General features: G+C 45.7%; 2 protein-coding genes across 2 annotated transcripts; both read right to left on the reverse strand.

Annotated features, from left to right (window-relative positions):
* Nucleotides 1-96: 96 nt before the first annotated feature.
* On the reverse strand, nucleotides 97-6,857 carry LOC309536986 (uncharacterized protein). The gene is made up of 3 exons (XM_082231419.1): nucleotides 6,851-6,857; nucleotides 3,150-3,366; nucleotides 97-346 (listed from the first exon to the last, which is right to left on the reverse strand). The coding sequence occupies exons 2-3, from the start codon at nucleotides 3,356-3,358 to the stop codon at nucleotides 169-171; spliced, it is 387 nt and encodes a 128-aa protein (XP_082087545.1). The 5' UTR covers nucleotides 3,359-3,366; nucleotides 6,851-6,857; the 3' UTR covers nucleotides 97-168.
* On the reverse strand, nucleotides 4,757-19,918 carry LOC309536876 (uncharacterized protein). The gene is made up of 7 exons (XM_082231257.1): nucleotides 19,636-19,918; nucleotides 16,400-17,248; nucleotides 15,633-15,762; nucleotides 13,195-13,239; nucleotides 10,382-10,408; nucleotides 5,817-5,861; nucleotides 4,757-4,999 (listed from the first exon to the last, which is right to left on the reverse strand). Exons 1-7 carry the CDS (start codon nucleotides 19,745-19,747, stop codon nucleotides 4,984-4,986), a joined length of 1,224 nt encoding a protein of 407 aa, XP_082087383.1. The 5' UTR covers nucleotides 19,748-19,918; the 3' UTR covers nucleotides 4,757-4,983.
* Nucleotides 19,919-27,603: the final 7,685 nt, after the last annotated feature.

Below are 27,603 nucleotides of genomic sequence, written 5' to 3' on the forward strand. Positions count from 1 at the left end.
AGAGTAGCCTTAGGTGTCACTGGAGGAGGTGGAGGTGGAGGTGGTGGAAGAGTAGCCTTAGGTGTCACTGGAGGAGGTGGAGGAGGTGGAGGTGGAGGTGGAGGTGGTGGAAGAGTAGCCTTAGGTGTCACTGGAGGAGGTGGAGGTGGAGGTGGTGGAAGAGTAGCCTTAGAGGTCACTGCAGGAGGAGCCCCAGTTGTTGCAGGTGGAGCAGCAGCCGTTGTAGGTGGAGCACCAGCTGTCGCTGCAGGAGCCCCAACTGTGGTGGCAGGAGGAGCGACAGCCAAGGTTGTTGTTGCTGCCGTCATCACAGGAGCAAACAGGAAGCAAGAGCTCAAGATGTAGGCTGTGGAGGGAGGAAGAGAGACAGTCATTCAGTTCAAGAGGCCAATAGCAGTTAGGAATAACAGAGATAGCAACCCTCTTGATTTTATTTCTAGATCACCAAGCCAGACTGAAGGCCTGGATGATGCCTTCCTAGAGCAGATTACCAAACATATTTTTTTTTTAAAAGGAAAGATATAGTAGTCATGGGAGACGCCAACTACCCCAATATCTGTTGGAACACAGACTTCCCAGGAGGTGGAAGAAGCAACAAGGGGATCTTCTATATTGGACCTGGTCCTCACCAACAGGGAATAACTAATTGACAAAGTGGAAGTACTTGGAAAGCTTGGAGGAAGATGAATGTAGTTGGACATGAACTCTGGATTTTAAGGAGGCCAATTTCAAAAAGCTCAGGGAGCTAGTGGATGAGATCCCATGGTCAGAAACATGAAAAGAGAAGGGAGTCCAAGATGGATGGGAGCTTCTTAAAATTGAAATATTGAAGGTCCCAAAGCAGACGTTTTCAACAGGAAAGAAAAGTAGGAGGCATATAAAGAAACAGATGTGTCTGCATAAGGAGCTTACAGGTGAGCTGGAATTTAAGAAAGGCGCATTTTTTAAAAAAAAATGGGAGAAATGGGAAATCACAAAGGAGGAACCAACACACGAGTAGCCAACAGATTTATGCGGCAAAGATCCTGGTAATGTTTCCCAGTGGGGTCTGCAGAGCTCACTGCATCCCACTGTGCTGCTCAAGCCCGTGTCTGCCAACCTGAAAGTCAGAGCGGGTGTGACCTGGGAGCGTGTCCATCCCAAGGATAAACCTCCATCTCTGGCATAATTTGTGGCTGGTTCCTCCATAACCTGGACAATTGTCATTAATCAAGAGGTGCTCCTGGGCTGACATATGCCAATGGGCTGCAATCAATCAGCTGCCGAAAGGACTGGGCTCTTTGAAGGGGGTGGCGGGGGGGAGGGGAGAAGATCCAGGTAGCTACCGACCGGTGAGCTTGACATCGATACCAGGAAATGTCCAAGAACAGAGAATTCAACAGTCAGTCTGTGAGCGCTTAGAAAAGGGTGCTGTGATTACTAAGACCCACCATAGGTTTCCCAAAAACAAGTCATTCCAGAGGAATCTCACTTCTTTTTTGATAGAGTTACAAGCTTTGTGGATTGGGAGAATGAGTCAGCAAAAAAAAAAAGCTAATGCGTACCAGAGAAGAATGGTAAATTAAACTGTTGGACCAAGAATGGTAATTTAAACTGACCAGGAAGCTCAGGCAGTGGCGTAGCGTGGGTTGTCAGCACCCGGGGCAAGGCAAGTAATTTGCGCCCCCTAACCCGTGGATTTTGCGCCCCCTAACCCATGGAGCGCGGCCCCCCAGATGTTGCGCCCGGTGTGGCCGGCCCAGCCTGCACCCCCCACGCTACGCCACTGTAGCACAGAACACCATCCCTAATCCTGCAACTGCAAAAAGTTCTGCAACACAGCAACACAGACCGTGCAAAAGGATCGTTGTTGATGCTTTTATTAAAAAAAATGTAAACAACAGCCATCTTTATTTACACTATGAGCTAACTGTCTGAGATGGGTAAAACCAATCCCAAAGGGCCCTTACAAACAGTAGATTATGCTACATTTTCCTTGTTTAAATCCACAATGTTTTGGTTTTTTTAAATGCACTCTACCTCCCCACCCTTATACCCTTTCCACCCAAGACGTACACCTGATGCCTTTGTCACACATTACATGCACCCAACCCCTTCCCTGCAGTCAGCTAGATTTCCCTCGCAATAAACGTGGGTGGGTAGGTACCGGAGAAGGGAAACCTGAAAAGAGGAAGCTGTTGCTTTCCTGCATTCTGCCTCAGGGTCTTACTGCCCACCCTCCTCTGTTTCGTTGCTGTGTTTGCTCAAACGGAACAAAGAGCAGGGAAAGCCCCTCCCCTCCAGGCAGAGAGAGAGAGAGAGAGAGAGAGAGAGAGAGAGAGAGAGAGAGAGAGAGGCGCCCTCCACGAGTTGTCGAGCTTGGGCTACGGCTGCGCGGCCGACGGCAAGGCGCTAAGGCGCCGGCTCCCCAGGCTGCAGCGCTTGGCCAGGCGCTGCGCTTGCATGCCTGGCCGCGCCCAGCTCGCCTCAGCGCAGCGGAAAACAGAAGCAGTGGCGGAGACGACGACCCCCCACCCCAACCAAGCCTCGATTGCTTGTCCCTTCCCTCTGGACTCGCGCCCCCCCAAATGTTGCGCCCGGTGCGGCTGGCACCCCTGGCACCCCCCACGCTACGCCACTGAGCTCAGGAACCAAGAAGACCAAAACTTTAACAAAGAGTGGAGGGGGGAATTATCTTGGAGACCACCGTAAGCAGATGAAAACGTTAGCAGGACTGCAATAACACTTGCAATGTAGCGAATACTATGGAGACAATGGAGTGATATAAAATTTGAACTAACTGAATAATATGCAGTTGAAAGGGCTGACAATAGGACCCATGAAGGGGAGGATGGGAAGTCCAGAGATTCGGAGGAATCTTTAAATATGGACGTGTATGATTGTATTGTCATATTCTTATACTTGTAAAATCAAATAAAAATTATTTCCAAAAAGGAAGAAAAAATAAGCTAATTCTGTTCTAGGCAGCCTAGGGTCCAGATCAAGGAAAGTCATAGTACTGACTGCTCTAATCTGCCTTGGTCAGACCCCCAACTGGAGTCATGTGTTCTAGGTGCCACCGTTTAAGAAATATATTGAGAGGTTTGGAACGCTGATTCTTCTCGCCAGGCCAGAACCTCTGTTCCCCAGAGACACCCCCCATGTCTTACCTGCTAGAAGTAGAACCAGGCAGGACCTTGCAAACCCAGAAGGTCCGCAAACTGTTGGGCGGCGTCTGCATGTTGATCGAGTTGGTCTTGCAGGTGGGAGGGTGTGGGGCATCCTGGGAGGTTCTCTTTCTGCCCAGGTTGGTGCCTGGGTTCCCCCCGTGTTCTTTGATGCCAGTGATTGGGATCCCCAGCTGAGCCCAGACACCCATCCTAGGTTCTCTTCTCCCACCCTAAGCCCAGGGTGCTTCAGTGCCAAGAGCCTGCTCAACCCCCGTGTAAACTCCCGGGTAACAAGAGAAAGAGGTCATAAAGCAGAGACATGAGTCACGAGCTGAGGGAGACCCCATGACTTTCCTTCTGCCCTGCTATGAAATAATAATAGTAAATATTATTATTGTTATTACTACTATTATTATTATTTATACCCCACCCATCGGGCTGGTTTTCCCCAACCACTCTGGGCGGCTCCCAACAGTATATTAAAAACACGATAAAACATCCAACATTTAAAACTCCCCTAAACAGGGCTGCCTTCAGATGTCTTCTAAAAGTCAAGTAGTTGTTTATTTCCTTGACATCTGATGGGAGGGCGTTCCACAGGGCGGGCGCCACCACCGAGAAGGCCCTCTGCCTGGTTCCCTGTAACCTGACTTCTCGCAAGGTGGGAACCGCCAGAAGGCCCTCAGAGCTGGACCTCAGTGTCTGGGCAGAACGATGGGGGTGGAGACACTCCTTCAGGTCTACTGGGCTGAGGCCGTTTAGGGCTTTAAAGGTCACCACCAACCCTTTGAATTGTGCCCAGAAACGTACTGGGAGTCAATGTAGGTCTTTCAGGACCGGTGTTATGTGGTCTCGGCGGCCACTCCCAGTCACCAGTCTAGCTGTGGCATTCTGGATTAGTTGTAGTTTCCAGGTCACCTTCAAAGGTAGCCCAACAAACAGGCAGGCAATCAACTCTTACATCCTCCTAGCGTCGCAGTAGCTTCTGCGGTGTGTGGAGATGGCCCCTTCCTTGGAGATATCAGAGGCACTTTATCTGATTTTATTTTCTTTAGCATGAAGCTAGGTTTAGGGGGAGAAATTTGACTTGGCTGGCATGTGAACCTGCCTATACCTCACTTTCCAAAGCAATTAGAATCATAGCATCATAGAGCTGGAAGGGACCAAAAGGGTCATCAAGACAAACGCCCCCTGCAATGAAGGAATCACTTCTTTGTGATTGGCAACCCACTTCTCTGGCCAAGGAAGGTGTGCAGAAATCCATGTGCTAGGCATTACGTCGGGCAAAATTGCATTGCGGAAAAAAAAGGTGTATATCTCTGCTTGGCAAGAAATGTGCATGTTAAGAGAAAATCTGTGCTTTCACGAGGTCTTTAAAAAACCAACTTACTGCACACTAATGTGTAGTTGAACTTGTAATTGCAAAATATGAGAAATGGGGAGAAACAGAAATGGACCTATTTCCCTACTGTTACTCACTGATGAGGCAACAGCAACACCACCAATAACCCAATAACAAGATGCACATTATAGAATACTATGGCAGATACTGGAATATAAACCCATCCCAGCAGTCCTTTGCAAAGCAGTGCCAAAACAGTCAGAAATAACCACTTGAGGCTTTTATTTCATCAGCAGATATGGTGTGTGTGGTTTTTCTTTTTCTGCCTGGGGGCCTGGATAGACCTAAGAGATGGTGCTTAAGTGATCCACCACGATCTCCATGCATACGATATTCCTCTTCTGGGGTGGGGTGGGGTGGGGTTGGAGGTTCCTTGGACTTTGCTGATGCTGCTCCATACTTGAATGATGGCAATATTCTGGACTAGAATGATCACTCTGGCTTTAACCTGGAAGAAAGCCGGTCTAGAATCAGAGGACGGTCACCACAACTGGAAGCAACCCCACCATCTTTATCTCTGATACGCTGGAAGGTTATACTTCTAACACATGAAATTTATTTAATTGTTGCAATTAGATCGCCCCCTGTCCCCCTCCAAGGAGCTCGAGGGGGCATACATGGATCTCTGCCTTCTCATTTGAGCCTCAAAAGAGGCTAACTAGGGCGTCCCCTGCCAATCGGTGTTGATGATACTGAGATAAATGAACCAATGGCCTGGCTCATTATAGGGTGGTTTCCTGTGCTGCGCAGGATGCTGAGATGCTAGAAGAGGATATGATATTTGTCGGATATGATCCTTCCTTCCTTACGTTTGTGAGTTCAGCAGAGAGGAACCCCCCTCCCCCAATAACAATACGAATTTTATGCAACATTTGTCTTCATTTAACAACTGGACCCCCACCCCAAACCACTTTCTCCCCAAAGGTGGAAATGGAATTCCAGAAGTCTGCCCTCCCTCTCTGCCTCCTGCCAGATGTTGTTTAATCATCATCATCATCTTCGTCATTTTATTATTTATACCCTGCCAATCTGGTTGGGTTTCCCCAGCCATCCTGGGCAGCTATCAGAATATATAAAACATAATAAGGCATCAAATGTTAAAAACGTCCCGATACAGGGTTGCCTTCAGATGTCTTCTAAAAGTTACGTCGTTCTTAACTTTTAGAAGACATCTTAACTTAAGTAGTTTGTGGTTTTTGGAGAGAAAATCCAGTTTTCTTCAGAAAGAGAGGTTTCAGGCTCCATCCTCTAGGTTTGCTACTTACTGTGCTGCAGAAGACGTGGTTACCGTGGACAGGTCCAATTCATTGCTAAAGAAACGGGGAAAAGGATCGAAGAGTTTAGGAGGGAGAAGTTTGGCGCCTCTCCGTTGTGTCAAAGATGGTCGCTTCTTTAGAAAACCTCCATGTCCCTTATTTGACTGGGGCTCTGTTTTCTGCCGTTCACTGAGCCTCTCTGGTGCTTAATTTGCCTTCTGGGGACACCTCATTCAATGTTTTGGCGTGAGATGCTACCGTTGTCATTCAACTCCCCTCCCCAGGGTCTATTCATGTCTAAGGGTGGGCTGATGCAGTGCCAGATTTATGTATAAGCTAAACAAGCTATAGCTTAGGGCCCCACTCTCTTGGGGGCCTCCCAAAAAAATAAAAGGAAAAAAACCTGGATGTACATTTCAAAAATATAAGACAAAAACAAAATAAAACCTACATACAGCAACAGTGTTTTGTGTTGCGTAGGCTCCTACGATGTACATATTTTGTTATGTGCAGATGGCTTTAAATACCTATTAGGTCCATAAATTACCATATAACGTATATTCAACACAAAAGAACAGCGATTTGTTGTTGAATAAGAACAGCTGGACATATAAAGGGCCCAGCTACCAGTAGCTTAGAGCCTCATCAAACCTAAATCCGGCCCTGGGGCCACCCCAAGCAGTTTAAAAGGAACCTGGATTGCTTAAACTAAGAGGCTCAAACTAGCCTATCCAAGCTGCCTCAACACCTGAACCCAAGCCCTGTGTCATCATTTAACCCTTGGTTCACATTACATCAACAAGAAGAACTTGCAGGAGAACTGGTGTGGAGAACCTCTGGCCTTCCAGATGCTGCTCTCATCTTCCCTCAGCATTGGCCGTGCTTGCTGGGCCTGGGGGGGTGTTGTGGGGCAGCAACATCTGGAAGTCCACAAGTTCTCTGCACCTGCCACGGTGGCAGGCTGAGGAACTTGCGCCCCACACACCCAGCACTCACTGCCCCATTGTGTGGGGCTGGTACTTACGTAGGTGTCCTGCTCTGACTGCCCACCCTAGGGAAACAAAGGAAATTTCAGATGTAGGCATTAGACTTTCATCGTTCCCCACAGTGGACCAGAGTCTCCCTTCTTTTGAAGGCATCTATGCAAAGCTCCACCTCATCCTCTCATCCACCCCCGAGACTGGGTTGGTGGAGCAGCCCTGTGGGACTGCTGCAGCCATAGATCTCTCCCAACCTCACTTCTGCCTTGCCCTGGTGAGTGCAACCCTAGTGGTACCAGGTACCAGGGGAAAGTGCCACTTTCCCCACCAACAAACTAACCAGGGGTGTGTTTTTTTCAGCAGGAACTTGGGGAAATTTGTGATCTGTATCCAGGACCAAGCTCCCAAGTCCCTCCACACAAAAGCCTGCTTCTTTCTGCGTGCTAGACCATTACAAAGTCACAAACCCTTGTTGATCCACTGCAAATCAGCCAAAGATCTATCAGTATCAGTTCCTCCTGATCTACCTTCTGCCCTCCTGTTCCAGGGGACCCCAAGAAAGTTCCATTTCCCTGAGGAAATCTGGCCTGATCCGCAACAAACATCTTAAAGCACAGCCAACACACCTTGAAAGCACATGGCTTCCCCCCAAGAATCCTGTAGTTTTCCAGTCACAAGAGTTGCAGTCCCTGGCACCCTTAACAAAATACAGTTCCCAGGATCCTCTGGGGGAAGCCATGAGCTTCAAATGTGCATTGGTTGTGCTTTAAATGCATGGTGTAGCTCTTTCCATAGTCACAGTGGGTTTTCCCAGCTGTTCCCCAGGTTGAAGATTGTTTAGTTTGTCCCATTGGTTGGAGCCAATGAGAACCAACCAGACCCTATTTGAATAGCTCCACCCCTTTATCTCTGTAGCCCTGCCTTGAACTAGAAACCCACCGACTTCACCGTTCTTAAGTGCGGTACTTAGTGCTGGTTCTTACTAGTCTCCAAGGATAGGGGTTACCGGCCTTTTTTGGTTTACGACTTCCATAACAGAGGGTGGAGTCAGAAGTGGAAACTCTTGGGGCTTAAGCATCTTCTCAGAATTTAAGACATAGGTATCTTTCCCCTCCAGAACAGAGTTGTACAAATCCCAGTTCTGCATGTCTGCTGCAGAAATTGACTAAGGATAGCACCGATTGGCTGGTTCCTGTGATGTCAGGAACCTTCAACCTTCCCTGGACACATCCTTGGAGAAGGTTTTGCAGTTCTTTTAAATTGTTTCTTTGGGGGGGGGGAGATGCACATTCAAATGAACAGGAGTAAATGTACATGCTGTGCTTAAAAATAAAATATAATTCAGACAAGCAGTCTGAAGAAGCACTGTGGGGATGTGAATGTCAGATTGATGAAGTAATGTTCAGTTTGCTGACATGCATGCTTGCCATTTCAGGTAGGAAGCCTGGAGAAGCCAGAATCCTGCTATGGCTGAGGGACGCTCTGTAAGTTCTCTTATTTTCTGTTACCTGAATCCCTACACTTCTCATAGAACCCCAAATATGGAAATGGAATCTTGGAGCTCTGAGACACTCCTGCAACTCCCGAAAGCTGTTTCTTTCAAGAAGGAGGAGGAGAAGGAAGAAATGAAGAAGAAGAAGAAGAGCACCCAGGATTTGACTGCTGCTTACCTTGAAGGTTTGTTGCTTGCTATTGCAGGTTCTGGTCCAGCACTCCTAAAATAAGCAAAAGGGCAAAGAGTTCAGGAGCAACAAGGTTGTTCTGGACCCTCTCAACTGCATCACAGAAAGTCCTCAGATATTTGACGCCTAAGTCATCTAGGTGCTTTAAACACTAGTCTGAACACCTTGAATTTCACCCAGAAATGAACCAGCAGCAGAATGGAGCCGTCCATGAGGAATAAGGGGAGGAGGCATCTAACCAACAGCTCAGTTTTCCTGACCAAAATTCTGTGCCACCCTAGGCTATTTGAGTTTCCTCTGCATGAGAATGAGGAGGATGGTCTAGATAGGGAAAGCACTGCCGCGTGAACGGGGAACAGCCCTCCCCAATGCCACATCACCAAAAGCAGGGTTGTGTTATGAAATGCCTCCCCAACAAGACCCGACCACCACCCACCATCTTCAGACACCAGGCAGCAGAAACCAGGTTCTTCTAGAAGGCTTTTGGGGTCTCGCTGTTCATTGCTTCCCCTGTTGCTATGGAAACGATTTCTGTTTTAAACATTTTGATTTAGCCGTCAGTAGAATTATGTAGTGCTCACTGGAAGGACAGATCGTGAAGCTGAGGCTCCAATACTTTGGCCAACTCAGGAAAAGAGAAGACTCCCTGGAAAAGACCCCGATGTTGGGAAAGATGGAGGGCACAAGGAGAAGGGGGCGACAGAGGACGAGATGGTTGGACAGTGTTCTCGAAGCTACCAGCATGAGTTTGACCAAACTGCGGGAGGCAGTGGAAGACAGGAGTGCCTGGCGTGCTCTGGTCCACGGGGTCACAAAGAGTCGGACACGACTAAATGACTAAACAACAACAGAATTATGTATCTTATAGTAATGGTGCTCCGGAGTTGTGGGCAATACCTATCAGGTGTCCACACTAAGTTTGGCATAGTTTCTCTCTTAATGAAAAAGATTGCCACAGAGCGTTAGGCCCAGCCCTCCAGCATTTCTATGATTATTTTTTAAAAAAATCTTTTACCAACAACCAAAACACAAACATTGAAACCCCCTAGGCAGCTGATACATTGGGTATACATATTCAATAACATACATATTCCATCATATACTTATTCAATAATATACATATTCAATAATATTCAACAATAACATGTTCACATCAACCATATGTACACTTCTATATACCTTAACACTCCTCCCTCCACAAGGTTTATTTAACTTTTAACATTTTAATTGCCCCAAATTGTTCAAAAATACCAAAATAATTCAGTATCTTCTCAAACCAATCCTCCTCTTTCTCACTGACCTTAAACCCTTTCATTCTATGTATCTTCACAGTTAGGTATTCCAAAATTATAATATCACTCAGTTTTTTCCTCCATTGGTTCACCCCTAGCTCGTCTGCATTTTTCCAATTACTCGCTATAACCTGTCTGGCTGCAATTACCATGAATTTTACCCATTTACATTCCTCTTTTGTTTTTAACTCAGGCTACTCAGAACTGAGTAGCTCCAACATTTCTATGATGAAGATAGGGTCATCCCTATCTATACCCTCCAACATTTCTCCGATGAATTTAGGGATGCCCAGTGCTATTTTTCTGGAAAAAGAGGTGCCAGAACTCATAAGGAACACCTCTTTCGTTCTACTAGAATGGCATTGGCACCCACCAGAAAGGTGCCGGAACTGAGTTCTGGTGAGTTCCGGCTGACAGAGAGGAGGAGAACCTCTGGCCTTCCAGATGCTGCTCTCATCTTCCCTAAGCATTGGCCGTGCTTGCTGGGCCTGGGGGGGGGTTGTGGGGCAGCAACATCTGGAAGTCCACAAGTTGTCTGCACCTGCCACAGAGGCAGGCTGAGGAACTTGCGCCCCACACACCCAGCACTCACTGCCCCATTGTGTAGGGCTGGTACTTACGTAGGTGTCTTGCTCTGACTGCCCACCCTAGGGAAACAAAGGAAATTTCAGATGTAGGCATTAGACTTTCATTGTTCCCCACAGTGGACCAGAGTCTCCCTTCTTTTGAAGGCATCTATGCAAAGCTCCACCTCATCCTCTCATCCACCCCCGAGACTGGGTTGGTGGAGCAGCCCTGTGGGACTGCTGCAGCCATAGATCTCTCCCAACCTCACTGCTGCCTTGCCCTGGTGAGTGCAACCCTAGTGGTACCAGGGGAAAGTGCCACTTTCCCCACCAACAAACTAACCAGGGGTGTGGTTTTTTCAGCAGGAACTTGGGGAAACTGAGTTCCCTTACCTTTTAAAATTAAATAATATATATAAATATATTGGTCGAGGGTGGGTGGGTGGGTCTGGAACATATATGCCTCATCATCATCATCATTTTTAATTTGTATACCGCCTTTCTATCTTTCTTTCTTTTTTTAGCTAATTTTATTTATTTATACATACAACAAGAAAAAAAACACATACAGAAAAACACAAATACCAAATGACACATAAATTACAAAAATAACCATAGACACATAATTTTCTTGGCAAACAATAAAACATCTATTGGTCTTAACACTAAAGACCCAACTTCCCGTCTATTCCATATTCCCGTCTATTCCATATTTCAAATTCATATTACGTATTGCCAATACACATTTTTTTTTCATAATTAAACTTATTCTCAATAAATCTAATTTCTTCTATCTACCTAGCAACTATCACTGAAGTTCCTCGAAGTTTTCTATCTTACAATACTCAAGGCGGTTTACAAGCTGAAGAAACAAAAAATGTACACCTTATAACAATCTAATACAATACAAAAATGTGATAATAAAACATAACTTTAAAATAGGCAACCTCCATCAAAAAGCTAACATTCAACAATCATTAGAATAGTATAAAATAAAAATATCAACATATAAAAGTTAAACAGAAATCCACTCAACAGTTACAATACTATCTAAACTATAATCAATAAAACAACGGAAAGCCACAGTACATAAAACAATACAACACACATTGAGAAGCAGAGGGTGGAGCAGGGCAGGTGGAACGAGGCCTTGCCTGATGGACGCACCCAATCCCTGAGCCAAAAACACACCTATACCTGTAATCAATGAAATTGTGGCCATTTCTAATCCAGATCGTTGTCTGCTTGAGTTTATTAATTGCATCTTACATTTAGCCGCGGCCTGGGGAGGAGCTGTCTGCGCTGCAACTGGGTCCGCAACAAACAAACAAGCAAACTTTGCGGTGAGTTCCCCCACTCCCCACCCCCTGTCCTAGAAAAAAGCACTGGAGCTACCATTGCTCAGGGGAGTAGCTGAATGACTGACCCAGTGATCTATAGGGTCCAAGGCATTGTAGGGCAAAGGTGGAGTCATTTATTTTTTTTACTAGGACCCCAGTCAGGTGCCAGACTTGGGTGGATGGATATATGCTCAGAATGGGGTAGCTTGGAACACACATACTGCTCAGGAATTTGTGATCTGTATCCAGGACCAAGCTCACAAGTCCCTCCACACAAAAGCCTGCTTCTTTCTGCGTGCTAGACCATTACAAAGTCACAAACCCTTGTTGGTCCACTGCAAATCAGCCAAAGATCTATCAGTATCAGTTCTTCCTGATCTACCTTCTGCCCTCCTGTTCCAGGGGACCCCAAGAAAGTTCCAATTCCCTGAGGAAATCTGGCCTGATCTGCAACAAACATCTTAAAGCACAGCCAACACACCTTGAAAGCACATGGCTTCCCCCCAAGAATCCTATAGTTTTCCAGTCACAAGAGTTGCAGTCCCTGGCACCCTTAACAAAATACAGTTCCCAGGATCCTCTGGGGGAAGCCATGAGCTTCAAATGTGCGTTGGTTGTGCTTTAAATGCATGGTGTAGCTCTTTCCGTAGTCACAGTGGGTTTTCCCAGCTGTTCCCCAGGTTGAAGATTGTTTAGTTTGTCCCATTGGTTGGAGCCAAAGAGAACCAACCAGACCCTATTTGAATAGCTCCACCCCTTTATCTCTGTAGCCCTGCCTTGAACTAGAAACCCACTGACTTCACCATTCTTAAGTGCAGTACTTAGTGCTGGTTCTTACTAGTCTCCAGGGATAGGGGTTACCACCATTTTTTGGTTTACGTCTTCCATAACAGAGGGTGGAGTCAGAAGTGGAAACTCTTGGGGCTTAAGCGTCTTCTCAGAATTTAAGCCATAGGTATCTTTCCCCTCCAGAACAGAGTTGTACAAATCCCAGTTCTGCATGTCTGCTGCAGAAATTGACCAAGGATAGCACCGATTGGCTGGTTCCTGTGATGTCAGGAACCTTCAACCTTCCCTGGACACATCCTTGGAGAAGGTTTTGCAGTTCTTTTAAATTGTTTCTTTGGGGGGGGGGAGAGATGCACATTCAAATGAACAGGAGTAAATGTACATGCTGTGCTTAAAAATAAAATATAATTCAGACAAGCAGTCTGAAGAAGCACTGTGGGGATGTGAATGTCAGATTGTTGAAGCAGTGTTCAGTTTGCTGACATGCATGCTTGCCATTTCAGGTAGGAAGCCTGGAGAAGCCAGAATCCTGCTATGGCTGAGGGACGCTCTGTAAGTTCTCTTATTTTCTGTTACCTGAATCCCTACACTTCTCATAGAACCCCAAATATGGAAATGGAATCTTGGAGCTCTGAGACACTCCTGTAACTCCCGAAAGCTGTTTCTTTCAAGAAGGAGGAGGAGAAGGAAGAAATGAAGAAGAAGAAGAAGAGCACCCAGGATTTGACTGCTGCTTACCTTGAAGGTTTGTTGCTTGCTATTGCAGGTTCTGGTCCAGCACTCCTAAAATAAGCAAAAGGGCAAAGAGTTCAGGAGCAACAAGGTTGTTCTGGACCCTCTCAACTGCATCACAGAAAGTCCTCAGATATTTGACGCCTAAGTCATCTAGGTGCTTTAAACACTAGTCTGAACACCTTGAATTTCACCCAGAAATGAACCAGCAGCAGAATGGAGCCGTCCATGAGGAATAAGGGGAGGAGGCATCTAACCAACAGCTCAGTTTTCCTGACCAAAATTCTGTGCCACCCTAGGCTATTTGAGTTTCCTCTGCATGAGAATGAGGAGGATGGTCTAGATAGGGAAAGCACTTCCGCGTGAACGGGGAACAGCCCTCCCCAATGCCACAACTCATCACCAAAAGCAGGGTTGTGTTATGAAATGCCTCCCCAACAAGACCCGACCACCACCCACCATCTTCAGACACCAGGCAGCAGAAACCAGGTTCTTCTAGAAGGCTTTTGGGGTCTCGCTGTTCATTGCTTCCCCTGTTGCTATAGAAACGGTTATTGATTTCTGTTTTAAACATTTTGATTTAACCGTCAGTAGAATTATGTAGTGCTCACTGGAAGGACAGATCGTGAAGCTGAGGCTCCAGTACTTTGGCCACCTCATGAGAAGAGAAGACTCCCTGGAAAAGACCCTGATGTTGGGAAAGATGGAGGGCACAAGGAGAAGGGGGCGACAGAGGACGAGATGGTTGGACAGTGTTCTCGAAGCTACCAGCATGAGTTTGACCAAACTGCGGGAGGCAGTGGAAGACAGAAGTGCCTGGCGTGCTCTGGTCCATGGGGTCATGAAGAGTCGGACATGACTAAACGACTAAACAACAACAGAATTATGTATCTTATAGTAATGGTGCTCCGGAGTTGTGGGCAATACCTATCAGGTGTCCACACTAAGTTTGGCATAGTTTCTCTCTTAATGAAAAAGATTGCCACAGAGCGTTAGGCCCAGCCCTCCAGCATTTCTATGATTATTTTTTAAAAAAACATTTTACCAACAACCAAAACACAAACATTGAAACCCCCTAGGCAGCTGATACATTGGGTATACATATTCAATAACATACATATTCCATCATATACTTATTCAATAATATAGATATTCAATAATATTCAATAATAACATGTTCACATCAACCATATGTACACTTCTATATACCTTAACACTCCTCCCTCCACAAGGTTTATTTAACTTTTAACATTTTAATTGCCCCAAATTGTTCAAAAATACCAAAATAATTCAATATCTTCTCAAACCAATCCTCCTCTTTCTCACTGACCTTAAACCCTTTCATTCTATGTATCTTCACAGTTAGGTATTCCAAAATTATAATATCATTCAGTTTTTTCCTCCATTGGTTCACCCCTAGCTCGTCTGCATTTTTCCAATTACTCGCTATAACCTGTCTGGCTGCAATTACCATGAATTTTACCCATTTACATTCCTCTTTTGTTTTTAACTCAGGCTACTCAGAATTGAGTAGCTCCAACATTTCTATGATGAAGATAGGGTCATCCCTATCTATACCCTCCAACATTTCTCCGATGAATTAAGGGATGCCCAGTGCTATTTTTCTGGAAAAAGAGGTGCCAGAACTCATAAGGAACACCTCTTTCGTTCTACTAGAATGGCAATGGCACCCACCAGACAGGTGCCGGAACCGAGTTCTGGTGAGTTCCGGCTGACAGAGAGCCCTGAGGATTTCCTATTCCATACCCTTCAACATTTCTCTGATGAAAATAGGGACATCCTGGAAGAATGGCAGATGAAGGTGATAGACTACATGGGATTGGCAGAAATGACTGGCTGAATCCGAGACCAGGGAAAAGAGACGGCGGAAGAAGATTGGAAGAAATTTAAGAACTATCTTAAGAAACATTGCAAAATTAATGAGTGCTAGAACGATGTGGCTTTAGAAATCAAATGGAGTACAGCTGTAAAGATTAAGTTAAAAGAAAAGAAAGGTTGACAATTAGATAAAATTAAGGGTGAGGATTTGCTGAACTAAATATTTGAAATGGGAATGCAGAAAGGGGAGGTATGAGGAGGTCGGTGAAGTAAGTTTTAAGAAAATAAGGTTCTGAAATTATACTTGTTCTTTTTTTGTTTGTGTTTGTGTGTATTGTTTTGTTTGATATAATTTGTAAAACTTCAATAAATATCTTTTTTTTAAAAAAGAAAATAGGGACATCCTAAGGAAAAGCGGGACATTCTGGGATCAAATCAGAAACCGGGATGGCTAGTGTAAATCTGGGACAGTCCCTGGAAAACAGGGACGCTTGGAGGGTCTGGGTTGGCTCCTTTCAGTTTCCTGAAAGATTAAATCAGAATCTATCCTTCTAAGATACAAGGAAAAACAACAAAGTAATAAGTGACGAAGAGATATTTGTTACCTTCGAGTTGATTTGGTTTGGTAGCTAATCAAACCCACGGCCAATATGACCCCCAGGAGACACCCAAGAACAATGGCTGTGATGGCTCCTCCTGAGAGGCCTCCGGCTCTTTCTACCTCTTTCTCGTCTCCTGGAGGTAAGGGAAAAGTCATGTGAAAACAGTGATGGGAACCCAAATCTGCCTGTGGCATTGGCACCGTGTGGTTTCCAGAAATGCAAAGAATACTTGCCTCTCTATGGACTCTGACCGTTAGCCTTCTATTTCTGTCTCGGAAATTATGCTTTATTATACTAAACCAGGGTTGTGAGACATGAAAGAAAGTTGTTGAACTTCCTTTTGCAAAATCTCCCCCCAAAATGAGGGGATTTGGTGATTTTAAAGGAAATTCTTGGACATTTCTACGGATTTTTGTAAATTCCGCCAGGACACTATTTTCGACGGGCGAATCCCAGATATATCTGGGAAATGATGGACATATGGCAGCCCTTGCTTTGGCCATTTGCCACCTGACAGCAGAAACAGCTGATAACTCTTTCTATCACCTGTTTCTGGTGTCGGGTGGCCAAAGGCCATAGCAACAGTTCAACAACTCTGTCTACAGCTCAGCCGAGTGCAGCAGCTGAGGGCCTTTTTATGCAGGCATATTTTTATAGATTGGATTGAGGTTTTCGCCTTGATGGAGGTGCTCCTAAACCAAGCATTCCATTTAAGCTTGATCATCTTTCGCACCTGTTCTAGAGGAAAGAAGGGCCCAAAAAGCAGTTACCTGTAACCTCCAAATATTTTTGCCCAACGAGAGAGTATTCTATCCCATTCCTCCACACTTCCATCTCTACCTCATATACAGCAGTGTCCTCAGGGGTGATTTTGGTGATGAGGAGAGAGCAATCCTGATTAAGAATTTCCCGACCGGTATGGCCAAACATGTATTGCAGCGAGACATTTGGCTGCGTATAGAAGAGCGCAATGGTCCTCGATACAGGGCCTACCGCTCGCTTCCAAAGGCAGCCCACAAAGCCTTTGATATCTCCATCCAGGGTGAGTAGAATGTCCTCGTCTATGACCGGAATCGATGGGTAAAAACTGATAATGATATCCCCCCTGGGTGGTGCCACGGGTTCCTCGGGCTTAGGACGCTTCAAAGTAGGACCACCAGGACCACCAGGACCACCAGGAACGGTTGGTGCTGGACTACTGGGAGCTCCAGGAGAGGCTGGAGAGAGAGGAGGACCCTTAGTTGCCACTGCTGGAGGGAGAGGGGGAGGAGGAGACTTAGTTGTCGCTGAAGGAGGACGGGGACGAGGAGTCTTAGTTCGCACTGCAGGAGGAATGGAAGGAGCCCCAGTTGTCATTGCAGCAGAAGTCCCGTTTGTCGTTGTGAGGGGAGTCCCCTTTTGCATTGCAGGGAGAGCCCCTGTGGTTGTTTCAGCAGCTGCAGCTGCTGTTGCGGGGGGAGTCCCGGTTGTTGCTGGAGGAAGAACAGAAGCATTCGTCGTGGCAGCCACCTGAGGCAAACAAGGAGGCTTAGGAGCGGCCATTTTCTTCACATGAGGATGACGAGCTTTAACCCTTCTGGCAGCTTGAGTCAACAGGAAGCAAGAGCTCAAGATGGAGGCTGTGGAATGGGGAGGAGAAAGTCACTCCGTTCAACAGGCCAAGAACAGGCAGGAGTAATGGAGACAGAAACCCTCGTAATTTCATTTATTCTTTCTCCTACATTTAAATCCTGCCTTTCTTCTGTCATGGCACCCAAAGTGCCATACATGTGGCTCTCAGGTGGTCAACAATTCAGCCACTGACCAGACTGAGACCTACTAGGCCTCAGCAAGTTAGTGGTGGCCTCACCTGCCTTCAGACCATACCCTGCAATTTTGCAACCAGAAGGGGCTTCCCAGCTTACCCACTGCAAACAAATAAAGGGGGATTTTCGATCAACTTTATATTAAAAAAATATACAATTGTCATCTCAGAATTTGGGAGGCATGGCTTTTTATACTGAGGTGGCCGTAGAACTTATAAAACAGCTTCTCTCTCAGTATTAGATCTCAGCTGTACCTCACTGTTAGGATATTGGTTGAGATCATTTCTTCTAAATGCACAAATGAAAAATGAAGCTACAAGGAAACTAGCAGAATATGAAAAGAAGCTGACAAGAGATCATATAATGGCTAAGGGATGAAATTTCCTTTTATACAAAACCCTTTTCATGAACCCATTTTGCTCCTAACAAAATCTAAAAAGCTGGTGCTAATTAAATTGGGATATAAGCATTGAAGAGGATAAATTGAACAGTTTATGGACAAAAGCACCATATAAATATTTGTCAGCAACTGCCAGGGAATGCTTATTAAAAATTGTGCATGGATAGTATTTAACACTGAGGCATCTATGGATGCCAAATTATAGGTACACACCAACTTATGTGGTGGAGCTGTCCACAAATGGAACAATTTTGGAATGAAGTTTTAAAAGAGATTGTAGCTCAGACAATCCCAATAACCCCAGTAACAGTCTTACTTCATTACTACAGATATGGACCAGTTAAGAAGTAAGGAATTAATAACACATTTATTGAAAGCAACTAGAATGGCAATAGCCAGAAACGGGGAAAACCTTGCCGTTAATGAATATTGAGCCCTGGTATAATATAGTCTGGCAAGCAGCTGTAATGGAAAAGCTGTTTGAATCATAGAATCATAGAGTTGGAAGAGACCATAAGGGCCATCGAGTCCAACCCCCTGCCAAGCAGGAAACACCATCAGAGCACTCCTGACATATGGTTGTCAAGCCTCTGCTTAAAGACCTCCAAAGTAGGAGACTCCGCCACACTCCTTGGCAGCAAATTCCACTGTCGAACAGCTCTTACTGTCAGGAAGTTCTTCCTAATGTTTAGGTGGAATCTTCTTTCTTGTAGTTTGGAACCATTGCTCCGTGTCCGCTTCTCTGGAGCAGCAGAAAACAACCTTTCTCCCTCCTCTATGTGACATCCTTTTATATATTTGAACATGGCTATCATATCACCCCTTAACCTCCTCTTCTCCAGGCTAAACATGCCCAGCTCCCTTAGCCGTTCCTCATAAGGCATCGTATCCAGGCCTTTGACCATTTTGATTGCCCTCCTTTGGACACGTTCCAGTTTGTCAGTGTCCTTCTTGAATTGTGGTGCCCAGAACTGGACACAGTACTCCAGGTGAGGTCTGACCAGAGCAGAATACAGTGGCACTATTACTTCCCTTGATCTAGATGCTATACTCCTATTGATGCAGCCCAGAATTGCATTGGCTTTTTTAGCTGCCGCGTTTGGGGGAAAAGGTGCCATGGTGGAGAGGAAAAAAAACAGATATGTCTACACAGTGTGTTGTGATTTTATTAAATATACAAACAAAGCAACATACGGATGAGAAATACCTGCAACCTATATTGCAATATGGCATAGATAAGCAGGAACTACTCATTCGCACCTCCTATTACTCTGTGTTTTCTAAGCTGAACTGCTGAAGAACTCATTTTACAGGTTTACTGTAATTATCTCATTATTACGTATGTACAGTCGTACCTTGGTTCTCAAACGCCTTATGACTCAAATGTTTTGGCTCCCAAACACCGCAAATCCGGAAGTGAGTGTTTCAGTTTGTGAACATTTTTTGGAAGCCAAATGTCTGCAGCCAATCGGAAGCTACGCCTTGGTTTTTGAACGTTTTTGGAAGTTGAATGGACTTCCGGAATGGATTCCTTTCAAGAACCAAGGTATGACTGTACTGTAAAACAGGATAGTTGGTATTTTAGGTCCCCACCCAGTAACCCATATTTTGTTAGTCCTGTTATGTTTAGGAAATATGTGTGTACAATTTTGTAAAAGAATATTATATAGCTATAGCTATAGATATAGATATATGTATTTTAAAAAAATAAATAGATCTCAGTCCTTCTGGGTCTCTTCTCCCCAGACCATCATCAAGCCAGGATCTCTGTTCCCCAGAGACGCCCCCCCCAATCTCTTACCTGCTAGAAGCAGAACCAGGCAGGATTGTGCAAATCTGGAGGGGCCCCAAGCTATAGAATGGTGTCTGCATGATGTCCGTGTTGTTCTTTCAGGTGGGAGGCTTACGGGCATCCTGGGTGGTTCTCCGTGGCCAGATTGGGGTCTGAGTTCCTCCCAAGTTCTTTGATGGTGGTGACTGGGATCCCCAGCTGAGCCCAGACACCCATCCCTGCTTTTCCTCTCCCCCTCAGCCCAAGATGTCTCACTGCTTGGGAGCCTCCTTACCCCCTAGTGCAAACTCCCAGGTAACAGGAGAAAGAGGTCATAAAGCAGAGATATGAGTCATGAGCTGAGGGAGACCCCATGAGTTTTCTCCTGCTTTGAAACAGGCAAACTAGAGACTCATACATCACTCCGATAGTCCCTGGAGTCTGTGTGCTATAGAGGTTGGACCCTGTAGATATCTGAAGTGCCGCGTTTGATTTAAAAACAAAAAAACATACTGTATTTTTTGCTCTATAGGATGCACCTGACCATAGGACGCACCTTGTTTTAGAGGGGGAGAACAAGGGGGAAAAAATCTCCCCCTCTCTGCGCAGTGCCCCTTCAGCGAAGCGGCAGGAGAAACGGAGCCCCTTCCATTTCTCCTCCCACTTAGCTGAAGGGGCACCTACTCTTCAGCGAAAGGAACCCGAAGCCTCCAGAGTGCAGCGGGAACTCCCGCTGCGCTCCAGAGGCTTCAGGCGGCTATCTGGAGAAGGAGAGGGGTCGGTGCGCATCGACCCCTCTCGCTCTTCAGATAGCGTTGGGTTCCTTTCACTGAAGCCTGGAGAGCAAGACTCTCCTGGCTACAGCAAAAGGAACTCGAAGCCTCCGGAGCACAGCGAGAGCGCTCTCTCTGCGCTTCGGAGGCTTCGCGTTGCTATCGCTGAAGCCAAGGAGCCTGCATTCGCTCCATAGGATGCACACACATTTCCCCTTAATATTTGGAGGGGGAAACGTGCTTCCTATAGAGCGAAAAATACGGTATGTTGCATCGTCCTGCAGGCCACACAAAAAGCCCTGTTCCCAATCCACGGAGCTCTGCCAGCTTAGAGCTAGCATATTGAGGAAACAATTCATCATTCTGCCATCTGTCCTGACTCCTGTCTGATGACCTCCTCAGACTCAGATTATGGCTTTCAGCATAAACTTCAATGATCAGATCAGTACGACACATAGGCCAATTGGAGACCTAAAGACACGGCATGGGCTAGAAAGCTGGACACTGTAGCTGGGAGCAGAATAGGAGTCTCCTAAAAACTCTCAGCACCTTTAACAAACTACTGTTCCCAGAATTATTTAAGGGGAGCTATGGCTATTTAAGGGAAGCGGGTGGCGCTGTGGGTTAAAGCACAGAGCCTAGGACTTGCCGATCAGAAGGTTGGCGGTTTGAATCCCCGTGATGGGGTGAGCTCCCGTTGCGCGGTCCCTGCTCCTGCCAACCTAGCAGTTCGAAATCACGTCAAAGTGCAAGTAGATAAATAGGTACCACTCCGGCGGGAAGGTAAACGGCGTTTCCGTGCGCTGCTCTGTCTCGCCAGAAGCGGCTTAGTCATGCTGGCCACATGACCCGGAAGCTGTACGCCGGCTCCCTCGGCCAATAAAGCGAGATGAGCGCCACGACCCCAGAGTCGGTTGCGACCGGACCTAATGGTCAGGGGTCCCTTTACCTTTACCTTTTAGGGCTATTTCAAGTGGTGCAACGTTGCTTTAAATATATAGTGCAGAGGAGACGGACCTCATTACATTCATTTCACATTGGAGGCCTTGTTTTGAAAACGGATCCCATACCCTCTGATGAAAATAAAGACGTCCCATTCAATAATGATAATTTTACCATTTACACTCCACACATCTTACTGGGTTGCCCCAGCTGCTCTCGGCAGCTTCCAACATATATAAAAACATTAATATATATATATTAAAAAAACCCTTCCCTATACAGACGGCTCGAGGGCTGGATAATTCCATACCTTCCAACATTTCTCCAATGATAATAGAGACAGCCAGACTTGGATTACTCTGAGAAAATGTACCGTCTCCACAAAGGAGAGTTAAAAAATAAAATTAAAAGGAGTTCAACGTCCTCCTGAAGTCTCTGGCAATCAAGTCTCCTTTCATCCAGTTTAGCAGATGCGGCGTCTTTTTTCTTCTTCTTTTTTAAATATATTTTTTATTAGATCTTACCTTTTTTAACACAACATATCCAACATTATAATAACAAACAATATCCGCTCGCCCCGTCCCTTGGGTGGGCAGGGTTTGTGGGCTCCTGGGACAGGTGAGCCACCCACCTGTGTTCCAGGGAGGCCATTGCCCTGCCCCCATCTCGGCAGGCCTATGGGCAGCTGGCTGGGGGTGGAGCAAGGGCCAGCATAAGGGACTGATGACCCCAGGCTCACTTGTTTTCCTTCCAGGTTCCAGGACCTTTGCTGGTGAGGTAAGTGATGCCCCCCCCCGCCATGTGGGTTTTGGGCTGCTGTGCTCGCTCTTCAGTACTGCCCTGCTAGCCTTGTATGTGTGTGTGTGCCTGGCGAATGTTTCCGTTTACAGTGCAGCGCGTGCCTCTCAGCTGGCTTGGAACTCCCGGGACCGCAAAAGCATTTTGTTGTTGCGTGTGTGCTACATATCCAACATTATAATAACAAATACAGTGGTACCTCAGGTTAAGTACTTAATTCGTTCTGGAGGTCCCTTCTTAACCTGAAACTGTTCTTAACCTGAAGCACCACTTTAGCTAATGGGGCCTGCTGCTGCGCTGCCGGAGCCCGATTTCTGTTCTCATCCTGCAGCAAAGTTCTTAACCTGAAGCACTATTTCTGGGTTAGCGGAGTCTGTAACCTGAAGCATATGTAACCTGAAGCATATGCAACCTTAGGTACCACTGTATAATCTTTGCTTTGCCAAGCTTATGACTTGCCTCCGGCCCTTCAGCTGGTTTTTTTGTTTTCAAGTCATTGTATCACACTTTAAAACATCAATTTCTAACTTTATACCTTTAAAATCAGTTCTATCTCAATTGGTCTAGAAATTTTTAAAGTTTATCGTTGCCAGATTTATTCCAATCCCGCTAGCATTTTCACCTTTTTACAATAATTATTCATATACCAAATAAATTTACTCCAGTCTCTTTGAAATTTTTGGTCATCTTGGTTCTGGATTCTACCGGTCAGCTTGGCTAGTTCCACATAGTCCCTCATCTTCATCTGCCACTCCTCCCTCAATCGTTGGTAACGCCTGCAATTTCCATCTTTGGGCTAATAAAGTTCTTGCTGCCGTTGTGGCGTACAGAAATAATCTTGGTCTACCTTTGCAATTTCTTCTCCCATCAAACCCAGCAAAAATGCTTCTGGTCTTTTGGGGAAAGTACGGTATATCTAAACATCTTTTTAAACTCACTGTAGATCAATTCCCAAAATGCTTTTACTTTATCGCAAACTCACCACATATAATAAAAATCTCCATCTTTCTCTTTGCACTTCCAACATAATTTGTTTCTCATCCTGTACATTTTGGCCAATTTCACCAGTGTCAAATACCACCTATACATCATTTTCATTACATTCTCTTTTAGATAAAGGTACCCCTGCCCGTATGGGCCAGTCTTGCCAGACTCTAGGGTTGCGTGCTCATCTCACTCTATAGGCCGGGAGCCAGCGCTGTCTGCAGACACTTCCGGGTCACGTGGCCAGCGTGACAAGCTGCATCTGGTGGAGCCAGCGCAGCACACGGAACACCGTTTACCTTCCCGCTGGTAAGCGGTCCCTATTTATCTACTTGCACCCGGGGGTGCTTTCGAACTGCTAGGTTGGCAGGCGCTGGGACCGAACGACGGGAGCGCACCCCGCCGCGGGGATTTGAACCGCTGACCATGCTATCGGCAAGTCCTAGGCACTGAGGTTTTACCCACGGCGCCACCCGCATCCCACACATTCTCTTTTAAGGCCATACAAAAATTTATACTTTGATTCCACAATTTTGACTAAGCTTCAAACTCAATATTATACCCAAAGTCAATAGCCCATTTTATAATAACTTCATTGGTCTCTTCATCTTTCGTATACCATTCTAACAACAAATTATACATCTTTGTTAACAATTTAACTTTGCCCTCCAACAATTCGGTGGCATCTTAGGCAGTTGTACACAAGTCTTAGAGGGAAACAACATGGCACCCTGCAGGTGTTGTGAGACTCCAACTCCCATCAGCCCCTGCTACCATGGCCAATGGTCAGTAGTGATGGGAACTGTAGTCTAACAACACTTGAAGAGCACCGTACTGGCTACCCCCACAAGACATCTCCAACAATCAAATGGACCCATTTATCCAACCTGTGTGCGATTGGGCAGACAGATTGGATAAATGCCAATTATAGTACACATGCCGTGTAGCACTCATGCCATGGAAAACAACAAAGTTACAGGCAGCAGATGGACGTCCGTCTGTCCCGCTTGAAATCAGTGCAAAAATGGAAGCAAAACTGAAATGAAACAAAAGTAAATTGAAAACAAGGTCCATGGAAATAAACAAAACAAAGGCATCCTTCAAAACGAAAATTAAATGGAAGGCTAAATCTATTCCCGTTCAAGTGCCTACCCTTAATTCAAGGTGATTCACCATGATGTTATCAATTTTAATATATACATTATGTAATACCGTGGAAGTTAATGGCGTATACACCCATCCCAACCCAGCCCCGGGCAAAGGATTACAGATGCCAAGAGAATTGGGTTCTGGAGGCTTTTATTTCATCAAGGGCCATGTTGTTTTTCTGCCCCTGAAGGCTTGGGTGGGCGTTGGTGTTTAGGGTGTTGATTACTTCATCATGATTTCCAAGGATATGGTGCTCCTCTTCTGGAGTGGTGGTGGTTGGGGGTCCACGGGCTTGGCTGATGCTGTCCAAGACTTGAATGCTGACTAAATTCTGGACTAGAACGACCTCTGCTTTCACCTGGAAGAAAACCAGCCTGGAATCAGAGGAAGGAGACCAGAAGTGGAAGCCGCCACATCCCCCACCACCTTCCTCTTTGAGGACTTTGAAGGCTACAGATCTAATCCCATTCCACAATGTGAGTCTGACCCAAGCTGGACATAGAAATCGAATCAAGGAGCTTTGATCTCTGATCTCAGGCAGGCAAGCAAGCTCCCATAAGAATTAATGAGTCTGGAAAAAATTTAAAGATTATTTACAGAAATATTGTAAAATTAATGAATGTTAGAAAAATGTTGGAATGAAGTTACATGGCTTTAGTAGAAATGTTATAAGGAATTAAACATAAATATATTAATAGAGTATTAAAGGAAAAAATAAGGTTAGAATGAGTTAAGATAATTATAGGATAGAAAACAGAGGTAGGTGGAAAGGAATTGCTGAAATAATTAACAGAAGTGGAATACAAAAAGGGAGGTGTGAGGAGGCCGAGGAAAGAAGTGAATGAAAGATGGGATAATGAAATTTGATTTATTTTATTGTTGCATTGTTTTGTTAGTTTAATGTATTGTATTGTTGTATGTGTTTTTTCTTTTCTTTTAGTGTTTATTTTTTTTGGGAAAGTAATAAATATTATTATTTTTTAAAAAAAGAATTAATGAGTCTCTGTTTATTTACAATTAACACCCAGAGAGTGGCTCCGAGCCTGCCGCTCTTCGCTACGAATTGGTCACTCTGAGTCTCCTCTCCTTTCGCAGAACAAAGGGCGCCAAAGTCCAGTCCTTCCTCTCTTGTACTTCCATTGCATTTTCACCCTTTCAGTTCTTCTGGTTCAGGGAGAAGGTGGGTGGACTCCCCTCCCCAAACGAAGTCCTCTAAACGCTGCCTTCCTCCTGTTTGCCTAGCAACCCCCTCAATGCCATCTATCTCCTCCCCTCCCTTAGCCTGCGAGCTTTCCTAGTCTGCGGCTCTATCTGACCCTGGGAACTCTTGATGAAGGGGGCCCGAACTAACCCACTCCTGCTCTGTCTGTGATTGCATCCCCTCGTCTCCAGAGTCAGACTCTGGCTCCCTCTGTACTGGCATTCCATCTCCAGAGTGAGGCTCTTCCCAGGCATTCAATTCAGCCACGTCCCTGACAACCTCCAGCTTCTGTGGTTTCAGACAACATGGGGACATGGGGCAGAATGAGGTGGAAAAGTCCTGAGTCCACGTCCCTTCTAAGCTTATACAGTGGTACCTGAATTTGGATAATTCGGAATACAGTGGTACCTCAGGTTAAGTATTTAATTTGTTCCGGAGGTCTGTTCTTAACCTGAAACTGTTCTTAACCTGAAGCACCACTTTAGCTAATGGGGCCTCCTGCTGCTCCGCGCCGCCGGAGCACAATTTCTGTTCTCATCCTGAAGCAAAGTTCTTAACCCGAGGTATTATTTCAGGATTAGCGGAGTCTGTAACCTGAAGCGTATGTAACCCAAGGTACTACTGTACAGCCTTCTCTAAGATTATACAATAATCTTACAGTGATGCAATAATAATAGTTAGGGATGCATTGCAATGACCAGTGGAGATCTCCTTGTTTTGTCTTTCTGCTAGATCTACTCATTTCTGCTTCAGTATCTTGTTTCCCAGTTACTTGTGTTTTCCGTGAAGTTCCATTCTACATAACTGTCAGGGACTGTAGTGAGGAGGTACTTTTTCTGAACCAAGGGCAAGAGGACAGTATTGATTTGTGGTCTCTTCCAACTCTATGATTCTATGATTCTATGATTTAGAACAGTGGTTTGAAGAAGGGCAGAGTGGAAAAGCTGGGAAATACTATGTGAGGAACAGCTAGAAGAGGAAACGGCAAGAGAGAGACAGCTGGCAGATTCAGTGTCCTAGGACAGCATTACACACACACACACACACACACACACACCCTTCACCTAAGACTAGAAGGGCTTGGGAAGCGTTAGAACAGAAAGCGCAATGGCAACAAGCTCAGATTACCCAACATAGGAGTGATGCAAATTAATGGGGATGGAGGGGGTGAACCTTTACTGGGAGCAACACCATTTTTTTAGAGAGATATGCATTCCATATAGTATAGTTAAAGCTATGGTTTTCCCAGTAGTGATGTATGGAAGTGAGAGCTGGACCATAAGGAAAGCTGATCGCCAAAGAATGGATGCTTTTGAATTATGGTGCTGGAGGAGACTCTTGAGAGTCCCATGGACTGCAAGAAGATCAAACCTCTCCATTCTTAAGGAAATCAGCCCTGAGTGCTCACTGGAAGGACAGATCCTGAAGCTGAGGCTCCAAGACTTTGGCTACCTCATGAGAAGAGAAGACTCCCTGGAAAAGACCCTGATGTTGGGAAAGATGGAGGGCACAAGGAGAAGGGGACGACAGAGGACGAGATGGTTGGACAGTGTTCTCGAAGCTACCAGCATGAGTTTGACCAAACTGTGGGAGGCAGTGGAAGACAGGAGTGCCTGGTGTGCTCTGGTCCAGGGGGTCATGAAGAGTCGGACACAACTAAACGACTAAACAAGAACAACAACATGCATTCCTTTGTCTCTCGCTGTGATCATTAAAGAACTTATCTGGTAAGATCACTCCTTTCTTTTGATCTGCTTATTTACTGCCACCGGGGGAAGGGATCTGATTCCCCGAAATCTGACAGTAACGGAACTTTCATGACATTCTCTTGAAATGGAAGCACTTTGGGTTCCCAGAGTTCCTAAATGCTTAGCTTCAGAGCACACAGAACAACTCCTCCTTGGGGTTCCTGCCGTGCACCTTCTCCAGAATGACCCTAGGAGCCAATCCTCAATGGCTGACTCGCCCCCCTTTCCCTCCAATCAGCTCCAATCAGCACAAAGAAGGCTCCTTCTCAGTGGCTAAAGCACTCCCCTTTCATGCTGATTGGGCAGCTCCTGGTTGTTGGAGATAGAGATCCTGCTGGGACCCTGCTGCAGAAATAGTAGCGGGTCTTTGACCTCACCAGGACCCTGGACCACTACACCACTG

The sequence above is a fragment of the Podarcis vaucheri genome, assembly GCF_965113315.1.
Source record: "Podarcis vaucheri genome assembly, chromosome: 7".
Classification (NCBI taxonomy): Eukaryota; Metazoa; Chordata; class Lepidosauria; order Squamata; family Lacertidae; genus Podarcis; species Podarcis vaucheri.